This window comes from Anser anser (genome assembly GCF_964211835.1).
Source record: "Anser anser genome assembly, chromosome: 11".
Lineage (NCBI taxonomy): Eukaryota > Metazoa > Chordata > Aves > Anseriformes > Anatidae > Anser > Anser anser.
In genome coordinates, this window is record NC_139732.1 from 12,070,636 (window position 1) to 12,085,238 (window position 14,603).

At 43.0% G+C, this 14,603-nt stretch overlaps 1 protein-coding gene across 5 annotated transcripts in view; it reads right to left on the reverse strand.

The window, feature by feature from the left end:
• Positions 1-947: 947 nt before the first annotated feature.
• CTCF (CCCTC-binding factor) overlaps positions 948-14,603 on the reverse strand; it is a 37,304-nt gene continuing 23,648 nt past the window's right edge. For all 5 annotated transcript variants that reach the window (XM_083851967.1, XM_083851968.1, XM_083851969.1 and 2 more), the window contains 9 exons: positions 14,003-14,173; positions 13,196-13,329; positions 11,614-11,734; positions 10,656-10,805; positions 8,898-9,058; positions 8,295-8,477; positions 7,426-7,561; positions 3,567-3,734; positions 948-2,504 (listed from right to left, as the gene is read on the reverse strand). In XM_083851967.1, the coding sequence (XP_083708093.1) occupies positions 2,323-2,504; positions 3,567-3,734; positions 7,426-7,561; positions 8,295-8,477; positions 8,898-9,058; positions 10,656-10,805; positions 11,614-11,734; positions 13,196-13,329; positions 14,003-14,173 (1,406 nt within the window). In that variant the 3' untranslated portion in view covers positions 948-2,322. The remainder of the gene's footprint in view (positions 2,505-3,566; positions 3,735-7,425; positions 7,562-8,294; positions 8,478-8,897; positions 9,059-10,655; positions 10,806-11,613; positions 11,735-13,195; positions 13,330-14,002; positions 14,174-14,603) is intronic.

Sequence of the window (14,603 nt, forward strand, 5' to 3'; positions counted from 1 at the left end):
TCTTTCATGCTCCACTTGGCAGCAGAGGCCCGAGCCCCAGTGCCTAAGAGCTCGCGGCTTACCCGTCAGGCTCACGGAAGGAAGACTGACAGCATTCACTGCGACCCCAGGGACGTGGCATCGATACACACCGCTGCTACAGCGTGAGCCCTGGGCCAGGCACAAGCAGAGCAGGGCTGAGGGATGGCAACAGCCACAGTTACCTACACGTCTCTGCTCCATCAGCACTAGCACGCGCTGCAGGACTACGGCTGCTGACACCTTCAGCTTTCTGGCTCACCACAAGGCATCCCTAGCTCTAGGCTTGCATAAAATTGCATTTCCTTCAGAGCACTGCCTCTGTCTGAAGTATCTCTTTGGGCTCGTGAGCACACGAGCTATGAAATAAGCTCCCATCCTCCTCAGGATTCCAGGCATCAACCCTGAGACAGCTTTCCTCTGCGAGTTTACGAAGGACCACGTCTCAGGATCAGTGATAGGTAGTCACCACACGCCTAGTTAAATACTCTTGACATTACTTCCTGCTTAAAGCTGTAAGTGATACAAGTGTCAGTGAGCAGCCAGCCCAGCACATTTTACATTACCTCTGCCCAGCCTCAACACAGCCCCAGCAGAGCAGCTTAGACCCCTGGGACACAAAGGAGCTGCTGTAAGGTAGCATAGCTCGGTGCGCTGCCTACGCCACAGTAATGATGCTTGGTTATCTGCACACTCACCTGTGACTGACAGCAGCATGCCACGATTTAATTTCATAGCTTGTCACCCTGCATTCAGCACACGGCAGAGGAACACCCACGACGAGAAGAGCCCATTGCACTGTAAGCGGCTGCTCCCTGTTTGTGCAGGCAGGCCTGCAGCATCCTTCCAAGAGGGGCTTTACAGTCCGGAGATCACTGCCAGCTCACACAGTTGTTATGCCCAAAGAAAGCAGCCGGTGAGCACGCATGTTAATCCATTATTATTTATTAGCTGTACAGCAGTATATTCTCCTTCCCAGCTTTCAAACCCCATTACATATTTTATAACAGTATTTTTTCCCCATGTTGGCTTCCTAAAATAATGAAAAATATCACACAGTACAGCTAAGTACAAAAATGCATCAACCTAGAGTCTGATAGCTAAACTGATAGCTCTCTTAAAAGCGATACATAGAAGAAAAATTTGTTTGAAATCAGCAAGACTGAGGCTCTATAAAAAGCTTACATATTTTAACATGTGACAGTTTCATATACAGGCATCATTTGTATTTCACATTATTCCTTTTTTGTCTTTATTAGAGATCCAAAATTGTGTAATTACTGACCTATTAAAATTTCCTGGCCCAGGTTTTGAGGGCTGCAGTGACCCACTTATAAATCACCACTTCTGCCTTAACATAGGATTCATAAACACAAAATACAACTACAAGATAGAGCAAAGAAAATGTAGTCGTGAAGTTATAACTCAAAAAGAAGGTTAATTATACATGTTTCAAATGCCAGTTTTGTGCATTTCAAAACCAGATTTTATGTGTGGGTTTCTGTTGTTCTGCAAGCAATAGTCTGGGTACATCTCTACGTGATTGGTTATCAACAGTTTTTCCAACATTTACACTCTATCGATCTTCTTGTCACTTAGTTCAAAAGGAATTAAAATACTGGGGTTTATTTAAACTGCATTTTTGCATACCTCTTAATTAATGGAAAAAGATTTAAATGTAAAAAAAAGTTATTTACAAGCTTGACCATTACAGAAATGCTTTGCAGAAAGCAAAGCATATTAAGGACAGAAACCAGTTGGAGCATGCCAAAACTACCGTGTGCAGCCGACTTGGAGAACCGGAGCTAGTCAGTGGGGAAAAGCAAAAAACATTTTAAAAGTCTAGAACCCTCCCAAGTCTGCATTTACAGTTAAAAACACTACTGAGAGAAGGAGGCTCAAGGACTCTGGGAACTGGAAGGGCAAGTCCGGAGTGGTTTACCACATACTCTAGTCAAGGCTTCCACTTTTGTATAATAAAACTTGTTGCATGTAAAGCTGGCCCAAGGACCGCGTTTACGATGCAGTTCAGAGAAAAACTAATCAAGCACCTCACAGGAAACCCTCAAGGACTCCAAAATATTTCCTAATGTTCCATGATCCTGTAATGCTAACATAAAACAGCAAGTTCTAGTTAAATCACATTCTAACATCATTTTGAAGTTTTATTTCCCAGTATGTTTGGTAAAATGGTCTAAAATGATGCATTTCCCAAAGCCAAGAAAAAAGGTAAAAGGAAAAATAGATTTGAGCCGCTTAAACACAGCCCAGGCCAGTTCAGTCATCCAGCGTGGTCTTCCTCCATCACCGGTCCATCATGCTGAGAATCATCTCAGGAGTGAGGTCTCCATTTGGAGCTTCCACTACAGCAGGCTGAGCTTCCTCCTCTTCCTCTACTGTTTCTGCGTCAGGTTCTTTCTTTACTTCAACTATAATATTTTCAATTTCACCAGTGTTCTGGTCTTCAACCTGAATGATTGCTGCAGCTAGAAGGGCAGAAAGCAAAGGGTGAGGGAGAAAAATTCCACCTTTTTTTTTTTTTTTGTTCCAGAGCTGGCCTCATCAGATGATTTTTTAGTAGGTATTTAGACTCCTGCATGGAAAGAGAAGGCGGGGCCCACAATGAAGGCATTCCCACATCAGTGCAGTGATTCACTCTGCTTCACTCATCTAATCATCAACCTTCTGTTTCCTTGCCTCTGTATAAATACTTGCTACTGGTACAAGTATCATAAGGTACACTGGAACTTTAAGACATTATTCAAACAGGGGATTTTGCAGAGTAATCCACAAACAAGGCTACACCAATGTATGGGTGTGTATCAAATCAGCCTCTCTTCATGCATGGTGCAAGGAAAAGCTTCAAATTTAGGTGAGTCTGGTGACACTAGTGGCAGAGTCAGCACAAAATGCTTCCGCAGGTTGTTATTCCAGGAAGGACACATCTGTAGCACTGAGCAGACAGCCAAGCCACTGGGGAGCCATCACCCCCTGCAGGAACAGATTTGCCTTTCCTGCTTTGCACCTAGTTGGTTGTTTTTTGTGTTTTGTTTTGAATTTAAGACTTTGCAGAGTTATTGATTTTTATTCTTAAAGAGAAAACTACAGTTGAAACTGTCTGCATTTATGCTATGCTCAGAAGTACAGCCCTGAAGTGTGTTAATTTGTGGTAATACTGCAAAAGTCTGCAAAGGTCAGAATAACATGGTGATTGCGCTAACAATTACTTTAACAGTAACTGTACGTTAATATACACACCAACTAGGGAAAAAAAGAAATGAGCAGTTTGCATAGTTTAAATAATACTTAAAAAAAAAAAAAGTCCTCTCCTTTTTGCATAGGCTGAAGCAATTATGCATCCTCATGACCAGGAAACACTTGCAACTCTTTTCAAACAAAAGGTGTGGTCTTTGCAAAGTAGAGGCAAGTACAGTTATTTTTTTTTTAAATAAGCTCATTTGAGGGGATCAGTTCTCTTGTAAGAATTGCCAAATCCAAGGAACAAAGCAGTTCAAGCAGAGTAACAGGAGCTTCAAACAGTGACTTACGCTGGGATTGTTTTGTTTGAGTGGCAGCTTTGCCTGGTGGTCTTCCTCTTCTTTTCTTACTGGGAGGTGGTGCAGGAGCCTCTTGCTCGACTTCTGGTTCGGCCTCAATTTCTACTGCTGTCTCTTCCTCATCTTCATTATCATCCAAATCTGGTTCAGCATTTTCCTCTACAAGAAGCATTGTACCAGGTAAGTCTTCAGTTTAAACAAGAATGAAACATCTATCTACAGAAAAATCATCGAATTCTCATCCAAAAGGAGTCAAACCAGGGGAAGAAGGCAAACGAAGCCTTTGTGGAGAAGCTGGTGGCACAGACTGCCAGTTACCTTCACATCAGAGGCCACAAATGGCCATTTAGAAAAGCAAAAGGAAACACGACCATGTTAAGACTACGCAATGAAAGCCCCTCTGCACACCCACAAAGGAGCTCAGAGACGGCTGGATGGGGAGCCCAAACACCACACTGCTGGGCTACTCCCAGGCCCATCAGAGGGGCCATCAGCCCACTGCAGCACCACCTGCACAACCCAGAGGTGCCCCTGCACAAGGGCAGGCAGGAACCCAAACCAAGGACTCTCAGGAACAAACGCCTTGCCCAAGCCACTCTCAGGAGAGCCACCAGCCCCACTGTCCAGACGTGAAACCCACCACAACAAGTCAAGGGAAGCAGCAATCTAGATCACCTTTTGGACAAAGGAGGGGCTGTTGCCTGGGCTTGGGACAAATTATGGGATGCGTGGAGGTGGGGAAAGGCAGTGTGGGATCACACAGGTCTTCTTATGGGATGTTCAGGGTAGGAAACAAAAGTGGGAAAAGGGAGGGGTTTAGGTGATTTGGAGAGGAATAAGCATGGGAAAACAGAATGGCAAAGGCACAAAAGGGGCCCTTTTGTGTAAACAGCTTGCTGCTTGGTACTCTTGCCTTGCTATACCCTTGGCTCATTGTCTTATTGCCTTATTAAATTTCTAACTCTGTCCCTGGTTAGTATCTGTATCCTGTGTGCAGCAACTGGAATCTACCATAGGCTGGGGGGCCTGCGTGTCTAGTGACTGGAGTGCAGGGGCACACGCGTCCCATCACGAGCAAAGATGAATCTGGACCAGCTGGCGAAACAGATGAAGTGGCCTGGAAGAAGTAAGGAGGTCCCTAAGGGCTGGCTCTGGGTTGTGACAGTGCTTGCACAGTGTAAGAACTTGGGGGAGGGGGGGGAATTATTGGGACCTAGAAATTCCTGGGTGTCTGTGAGAGCCTGCACATGTGCAACCGTCTGTACCAGCAACCTGAGCAGGGCTGCAGCCTCGAGCGCTGGTTATGTGCAGGTGCAAGCACCTGGGCAGACCAAGTATCTGAACCCATTTGCTGGAGGGATTCGCCTTGCAGGTGTGCCCTCACTAGCGGACTTCTCCAGCCTGCTCGGCCACGGAGGGAGCAGGACGAGGCTGTTGGTGCTGCCTGTGTTCACATGAGTGCTCTTTCTGATCTCTGGCCAGCCACATACATACATGGCCTATACGTGCGCTCAGTGTGCATGTGCCTCCTGCAATCTCACCTTCAGCCCTGTTACTGGTTGGACTGGGAGCAATGGAGCAGCAGCAGCCTTGCCTCCCTTGGGCTACTGGATCTCTGGCATGATTTATTTTCCTCTAACACACTTCACCTGGTAGCGGTGACTACTGTACTTCTGCAAAACTAACACTTGAAAGTGATCCACAAGCAAGTCTCCTAGCCCTCAAAAAACAACAGTGCCGTTCTTGATCTTTTTCTGTTAAGCAGACAGGAAAACAGGACACAGCTCCCTAACATTGGAACTTATGTCCAAGACCTCAAAATCCGAAGTTAAATATGTCAGAACCACACGGCACCGGGGAGTTCTTAAGCACTACAGATGAATGCAGTTCTGCAGATCATTCACTGTGCTTTCCAGGGCCACCAACACGCAATTCACCAAGCAGTGACCAAATGGATCTTCCCCGAGGCCCTTCTTCCAAGGCAGGAGAGCCTACTAAAGTATATTTTGAGGCCCCATCTACTCAATGGATTTATGATGGCAGCTCCCATCCATGACAGCTCTGCATCTAACTGCATTTTGGAGCAGACTCCAATCGTGGCATCTGCTTTTTTTTTTCCCCCTCCGGTTTTTATATTGTTAACTGAGCTAATTACTCTAAACTTTACTATTCAGAACACTCTTTAAAGTTAGCACCATCAACATGTTCAGATTGTCCTGAACATGTCCAGCATGCTTCATCAAAAGGGTCTGCTTCATCGCAGCTTTGCTCACCATTCTTAGAAATGTAGAAGTTGCAGAAACTCATGAAACTGCAGATCAAGAGGTAAGAACAACACCGCACACTGCAACTCAGCAGAGAATGTAGTTGGAACCTTTTCCATACTGCTACTCAGCTCACGGTGAATTATTTTTCTATCAGATGACTTCTGAAGAAGTCAGTCGAGACTTGGAAACTCATGTGAGGATGAAGGAGTTGTCTCAGCCACAGAGTCTGAGCCAGTCACATAACACTCACCAGTTCACCTAACAAGCATGATTCTTGACCACCTTCCCCCAAAACAGTTTTGAAACCCAGACAATACAAACTAAATAAAATTAGGGTTTTCAACCTAAGTGATTCTATGATTCTACATTTACTGGAGGCCTACAAACCAGATGTGATTCTGGAGTATTTAATTTTTAATGTGTTTTGATTTGGTTTCCATCAAGATTTTACTCCTGGCTCCAAGATGATTCCATGTTTTAAATGAACAATTAGTTACATGTGCTTTATCCAACTGACTGTAACGCTTTTTCAAGAATCTGTACAAATACGAGTTTCAGAAATTGGAGTTTCTGCTGTCAAGGTTTGCACAACCAGCAGTTTGACCATACCCATCTGATTTCCTGTAAAACCTGTTTGCTACGTAAGATTTTCAGATGCACATTCTCTAACCAGAACGTATCCCTGTTGCCCCAACCTACACCCCTTGTTAATTGCAGAAAGCACTTCAGATGAAAGACTAATTAGCAACACTGCCTTTGCAGAATCATCTTTGAACTGGCTGGTCTTTAGACTCCACCTGGATTTTCTTGCTGAAGACATGACAGCTTTCCCTCCATCAGGAGGAAAGGCTATGAGTTTTCCCTTCACAAAGAATACCACAGTGAAGGCAGTTTATCTGCTGCAACAGTTTGCTGTTGCCCTGTTCTGGAGAAGCTTACAAACAGTAGCCACCCTATTATGAATTACACCCAACCCATCTTCTGGCATGTTGGCCAGCACCTCCAAGAGCCCCTCAATGACCATCTTCTCAATACCAGTGTATCTGCAACAACATCTGTGAAGTGGAAGACACCACCTGCTTCCTGACCCTTTAACTGGCTCAGCAGGCCTTTTATAAGAGTCCATAAATTGCCTGCACTCTCTCCACCACTCTCTTGTATGCTCCCTTCCCTTTCCCACTGAAGAATCCAAGCTAATCCAACACTGGAGTTGTTTGGACATGCCGTATGCTATCCTGTAGCAGCAAAGTGGGAGCATGTGGCATTTCATAACAGAGAAACACAGAGTTTCTTCTGGGACACTGAAAACACTGCCAGAGAATGTAACGCACAGAAAAGCAGGCAGGAGAGGAACTGAGTTTTTTCAACTGCACGGTCTTAGGAAGAGCACAGGATGGCAGAATTCACACTATCCATTACAGGCAGTCATTTCTGTACCTGACCGTATACTATTATTTTTTGGTTACTAACTAGATAAAAGCCTTTCAAGTACCAAAACAAACCTGCAAAGTGGGCAAACTAACAGCTAACAAGGACTGAATCACAGGTCTCCAACTCTTAGAATGTACTGAGTTGTTTCTTACCACTATCAGAGGAATCTTCTTTCTTAGAGCGCATCTTCCTCTTTCGGCCACGTTTGCCCTTCTTTGTCTCTCCCCCATTCTCTCCTTCCCCACCATCTAGGCCAGAACAATTATCAGCATGTCTGGCCATCGTGTTCTAATCCATGGAAAAGAGGGAAAAGAACAAAAAACACAACATGCGTTAAAATAAGATGAAATATTCTGGTCCTGTATTTACAAACATATTTCTGACAACTTCTGATTAACTAAGAAACCTGGACAAGCTTGAGAATTGGGCCCACATGAACCTAATGAGGTTCAACAAGTCCAAGTGCAAGGTGCTGCACCTGGCTCACGGCAATCTGAGACACGAGGATGGACCAAGAGAACTCATTGAGAGCAGCCCTGCAGAGAAGGACTTGGGGGTTCTGGTGGATGAAAAGCTCGATGTGAGCCAGCAGTGTGCGTGCAGCCCAGGCGGCCAACTGCATCCTGGGCTGCATCAAGAGAGGAGCGGCCAGCAGGGGATGGAGGTGACTATGCCCCTTCGCTCTGCCCTTGTGAGGCCCCACTTGGAGTCCTGCATCCAGTCCGGGGCCCCAGCACAAGAAGGAGGTGGGTCTGTGAGAGCAGGTCCAGAGGAGGCCCACAAAGATGACTTTTATTCAGAAAGTTGAATTTTCACTTTGTGAACAATGTCAATGCTAGTACACAATAGTACTAATTCTGAATTATACCAGGTCTCATCTAAGAAACAAGTGTTCTATTTTAAAGGGTAGTGTTGTGGCCTGTACCTTCCCCGTGGGTAAACATGCCATCGTTCCTGTTCCCCCCCACCAACCCTCATTCCACCAAAAAAATCTGTAATCCAAACCAGTATATTCCCTTACCCTGCGAGTGAATGTTTTACCACACTTGGAACAGACAAAGGCAGCAGGGACAAAGTTGGGATCATGGTATCGTTTGAAGTGCATATCAAGGAGCTGTTTCTGACGGAAGGTTTTATCACAATGGCTACAGGCGTAAGGCTTTTCTCCAGTATGGGTCCGTTTATGCATGACCATGTGCCGCTCCTGACAGGAACAATCAAAACAGCAAGAGTAACTTAAGAACTCATACACACACAGATGAGATGATTTTCGGCCACAAAGAAGCCACGCTTTAGTTTAGGAGCAGTGTCAGAAAAAGATGGTTCTGCAGGAATGTGAGAACATCTCGATGGATGGTATATTCAGTCCCAGCTACTCCCATCCTATACAGACTTATTTCTTCATCAACAGATACACCAAGGTTGTGACTTATCTGCCTTAGAAGGTACAGGGAGGAAGCACTACACCAAGCAGCACAGGCCACCAAACTTTTCCTTCACACCCTTCAAAAGAAGGGGAGAGCTTATTTGATCTTGACAGTCAAACTTAACAGCTAAGATTTCTACCTCCTTTTTTAATCTCCTGTTCCAACGCTCAGAAGGGGTGCCAGTCCCACCAGCTTACCTGTCTGCATGCGTAATCACACTGGTCACACTTGAAGCGCTTCTCATTCTTGTGAGACTTTTGATGCTGTATGAGGGCATAGCGTTCATGAAACACAGCATCACAATAGCGACACTTCTTGCCCTGTTCAATGTAGGAATGCTGTTTTCGCAAATGAACACCTAGGAGCAAAGAAACAGAGGCTTTAACCGCGATGGCTTTCCAAACATGGAAGAGACCAGTTTGCGGTCCCTTAGCATTATTCCCTCCACATACTCCTGAATCAAGTCAGGAGACTGAACAGTTAGTTTAGGATTCCACCAAAAAAGAAAGACACATAAGTAAAAGCAACCAGAACAATTTCTAGACAGAAAGGTCTTGCAGAAAAACTCCAAGATTTCCCACAGAATTTTGATTTTACTCATTAGTAGCCATCAATGTTCACACAGTGCAATTCCATTTGATGTTATGCCACGTAAGGTTTGTTTTTTAACACAAGTTATTATACACAAAAAGCCCTGCAGGCATCTTAGATGATTTTTCAAACCATCTACACTAATCTCAAAACACAACAGAAAACAGAGACATCAGCGACCAGGTCTGATGCTGACAGTATCCATCCACAAGGATTCCCTTGGAGGACAGCGCAATGTGAGTTTTTGCTAGTGAAATTTATGTAACACACGAAGATTATCTAAGTAAAACATAACAGCCCACAAGACACTTAAGACTACTCTGAATTGCCTGAATACAACCAGAAGCCAGGTAATACGTTGGGAAACAGGATTTTCTGCAAGACTGGAAGCCAAAGTGACAGGGATAGAAGGCAATGGGGATACCAGCAGATAATCCCTGAGAGAGGTTTTAGTAACTCCTTTAAAATACTCAAACTAAGAGCATACCACAGCTGCACAAGGTAACCTGTTGTAGACTAAACCATTATTAGGAGAAAAATTCTTCATAGTTAACATCAGTTTTTCTCTGTTGTAAATCAGTTCTCGTTTGCTCTGGGAGACACCTGACATCATTTGGCTGCCATCCACTCAAACTGCCTCTCAATGTAGCACTTCAAATTCTTCTTTATTGGAAGGGAGCCTGCCTTTCCATTACATGGTTGATATTTTGCTTATTTTGCTTACAGACTGAAAGTTCTGCCAAATCGTGGCTTCTTTCTCAGCTGCTCTGGGCATGATATTATTTTTCACCTTCTTGTACATCAGAGAGCTTGCCTGCTGGAATCACTGCTCACTAGATCAACACTCTGCTACTGCAAGAACTCAGGGCTTTTGTGGCAACTCTGTCTCCTATTCTGTCTGTGGCACACAGCTCCACTTCCTGGAAAATGAAAGTATTTATTCAAATTCAAGCCTTTTAGCTCAGTCAGATGTATATGGATGAAATGTAACGGCCTCCAACATGGAAGAGGTCAAGCCAATTGACTTTTTGGTTTCTCAGACCTAACCCACATGTAGTTGTAATATTAGTCCAAATTCAATAAATGCCTCATATCTATAGTCCTGAAAATAGTAACTTGCCTTGTACACTTGGAAAGCATCCTACGCTTTCAAGTAATGAAAAGAAACAGAACGTTCTCAGTCTGCAGCAGTTATGGTAAGCTAAGTGTGTATTACAAGCCACACATTTAAGTCTGTGCTTCATTTTGTAGTTATCAGAACTATTAGGTTAAAAAGCAGACAGCAGTTGGCTTACTTGAACTCTAATTTTGAGAAAGTCTTTTGTAGTATTTTCACCAAATGACCACTTTTCAGAGATACATACCCAAGTCACTCTTTCTCGCTATAACAGTATCACAGTGAGGACAGTGAAATTTGGCCACGTTCTCTGTGTGCTTCTGCAAAATGTGCATCTTCATGGTACCACTTTGAGTGAAGCGAGCATGGCAGATGTAACATTCATATGGCTTCTCTCCTTCAGTAGCAGAAAGAAAAAAATAGCACAAGTACTTTTATTAAAAAAATCTAACCAAGAAGCCCCAAACCTCTCAAACTCACAACAGACAGCTAGAAGATAAAAATAGTAACTACAGAAAGATCTCAACGTCTCTTTGGAAGTTTTAGTTCTTTTATGCATCTTTCTACAAAGAATCCCAAGTCCACTCTTTAAACAAATCAGTGAAACCTGAGGAAATACCTGGAAGACCTACCTGCTGACTGCCAGAAAAAAATAAATAGCATCAGATATTTTTTTTTTTTCGGGGGTTTCTGAATACTTATGTACACACAAGGGCAGTTTTCCCCCCTTCAGGTTTAGGGGTATCATCAACCTGGCATTCCAGCAACATTCTGTGCTAAAAAATTCTATTTCTATCGAAGAAAAAAATCAGGGTCTTTATGGACTACAAACATGAGATGCTTTTATAACTACACAATTATGAAACTGAAAATGGCTCTAATCTTTAACTGGAACACTAATAATAGAAGAAATATCTTCTTTTCATACTAGAAGGGGACATATTTTAACACCTTACATTGAAACTGGAAATCTGAATCCTCCATGCTCACTTCTCAGTGTAGTAATTACTAACATTTTATGAATTTTATTTAAAGTGCTTATAAACTATGGTGCATGCTCTTCAGCTACAGACTTTATAAAGGTTTTACATTAAATAGAAAGTTTGTTTTTTTTTTTTCTCCAATTAAGAGTGTCACCACACATTACAGTCTCAGCAATCTGACACTGAAACAAACACTAAAAAGAAAAACCACGTCAGCAATACCAGAGTGGGTCCTCATGTGCCTCTTCAGTTTGTAAGTATCCCTGCTGGCATAGCTGCACAAGCTGCACTGGAACGGACGCTCTCCAGTGTGAGAACGAATGTGGCGTTTCAATTTGCTAACCTGAAAGCCAAAAATAAGACTGAAGTTAGCATAGATGAGCAGGTCAGACTTCCAAAAGTACAAGTCAAGAAGCAGATTTTCATTTTACCTCGTCACTAAAACAAACATAAGCAAGCATGTTTCAATACCACTGTCATGCGGCGCAAAACCACTCCCCCTCTCCCATTGTACTTCACCTGCCAACCTCATTGCCAAGCCCTGCCCTTCCCACATGCAGCACAGCTTCATTTAGAGTCTTGTGCTCCTTACTGGTATCAACCATGTCATTGTTTGAGGACATGCTAAAATTTGAAACTACCCTGGAGAGAAACAAGAAAATGTTCTGGGAAACCAAAGCACCTAAGGAGAATATTGGATGGTGGGGCAAGAGCGTAATGTTCCCCCGCACCATACATTTTTCTCCACAGGGTGCTTTCTTGAGTGTTCTCCAGTTCCTTTGAGATAGAAGATAAATTCTTGCTAAGAAGAGCTGAAGTCTAGACCTACAATCAACAGGTTGACTTCATTCTTTTACTCTCCTGCTTTTATCTAGAAGGCGTGAACCCAGGTTAAAAAAAATCAGCGTAAGGAATTTTCTGCTCAAGTAAGAGCATGCTGCATAATCAACAACCATTGTCTACAAAATGCAGCACAAGCTCACATTAAGACCAATTTGGTCATTCTTTCTTAACGCATACTATGAAAAATCATTGCAAATGCAGTTTACTCAGCACTCGAAACCACAGGGTCCAGAATTACAGCCCTGCAGTCACAGCTCAGGGAGATAAACACAATCCCTTGCTCAACATCTCCCACTGTACCCTTCTTCCACTGCACACGTTCCATATTTTAAGTCATGTTGCTCTTATCTTGCTCGAGTTTCTTATCCCCATCATGCTGTACAATTTCTATTACAACATAAAAGTTGTTCTGCAGCATCAGTAACAGCACTGCATTGGGGAAAGCATTTAAATAAGCTTTGTTTACTTGAGCAAATTCAACAACCAACAGATAGCAGCAAAGGTGATTTTCAGTAATATTGAGGCAAAGGGCCATTAATTTTGGCTACAGTCGCCTTAACAGCATAAATACCGTGTATAATACATGTTTCTAAAACTGTCTGAAAAGCACATCCTACTCAGGAGATGGCTGCCTCCTTCAACATGGAGCACACTACAGTTCCTTTCACCACCTTTAAGACCAATTTTAAAAAAAGCAAAAACAATAACTTATCACCAACAAAGGAAATGGAAGTCATCTAGGATCTCAGTGTGCTCTCAGTGCTCTCAAAGTAGTTTCTCATTAACTGAGGAAAATCCACCATTTGTTTCCAAGAACAGACCTGATTTATAATTTTTTTGCTTAGAGGTTTTTTTAAATGGCCAAGGAGGAAATGCCTAGGAGCAGAGCTTGTAACAGATGGTGAACAAGCCTTGAACTATACAAGCAAATATTCAGTACTGTAACAATTATCTAACATACCTCCACACTAGCATAATCGCACATTGAACATTTGAATGGTTTCTCATGGGTGTGTTTGTAGCGGCGATGCCGAACCAACTCTCCACTAGTCACAAAGGCCATGTCGCAGTCTGGGCACTTGTGAGGGCGAGTACCTGAGCAGTTGCAGCAAAACAGGAAGATGATGACATTCAGATTTAGTGACAAAAGAAGATACAGGACACTCACAATACCTCTTGCTTATTCACAAATCTCAAACCACCCAGCTAGACATAATGTGGGTATTGATATGAAGAGAAAACAAGAGATTACCTTTTTTTTTTTGGCAGAAACATCACAATACACTAAGTTTCATCACAGTTTAATTACCAGTTATTTTATACTAGAAATTTAAATAAGGATCAACAGAAATGTGCTACAGATCCTACCACTAAGTTGGTCCTGTTTATAAACACCCTGCTTCTGTTTTCAACTCCCTTATGTTTATTTCCAGCCTTTCCTCATCTTACCTTACTGCAAGAAGCACCAGCCACACGAAGCTTAGAACACAACTACTAATGACCAAGACAACTGGAACGTTTTCTGCAGCTTAAGGTAATTTCAGGTCAAGCCCAGGACTCGTTTTCTATGTACAGGATGAGCTCTGCACCTGACCTGGCCAGGCAGAGGATAACAGCATGCATATGAGAAATGGACAGCAGCCTTGCATAGTTTCTTCTTTAGCTTGTTCCATAACAGGAAACAGACAGATTCAAGACAGATAACCTTTCCTTTGCTCTAAAGACAAAGCAGATCCTCCGAAAACAACTTATACAAAAGCAAGAGTACCTGTGTGAGTGTTGAGGTGGTTCCTCAGTAATGTGACTGTCCGGAAAGCCCTGCCACAGAGATGGCACTTATGTGGTCTTTCATCAGTGTGGCTTTTCATATGGCGGTCCAAGTTGGAACGACGTGGACAAGTGTAACTGCACAGTTCGCACTGGAATGTCTTCTTTACACCTAGCCATGAAGGAAATAATCTTTAATCTCAACAGTACTGTGGTCTTCTGCATAACATTAGAGAACAGCAATGAAAAGGAAAGATTCCTGTAGGTTTAGCTACTATGAGGAACAATCTTGTGCCATTAAATCCAACAGCATATCCTTAGGAACACAGGCAATGACTAGCTTGGCTTGAATTTTCATTAGTATGCCAGTACTCAATGTTCCTACTCCACTTTAGAAAGGGCTCCTTAATTTACAGTTTTAAGTTTCCAGAAAGGAAAAGGCAGATGTACATAATGCTGTATTTTACATCATTTACCCTACTCAGCACTCGGTTAGAAAAAACAAAGGTTATTATACTGCTTGTTACCGATGAAAAGTGTGTACACAAACTCTTAAACACGTATTACAGCAAAACACAGAATCTTTTCAACTGTAGTTATAG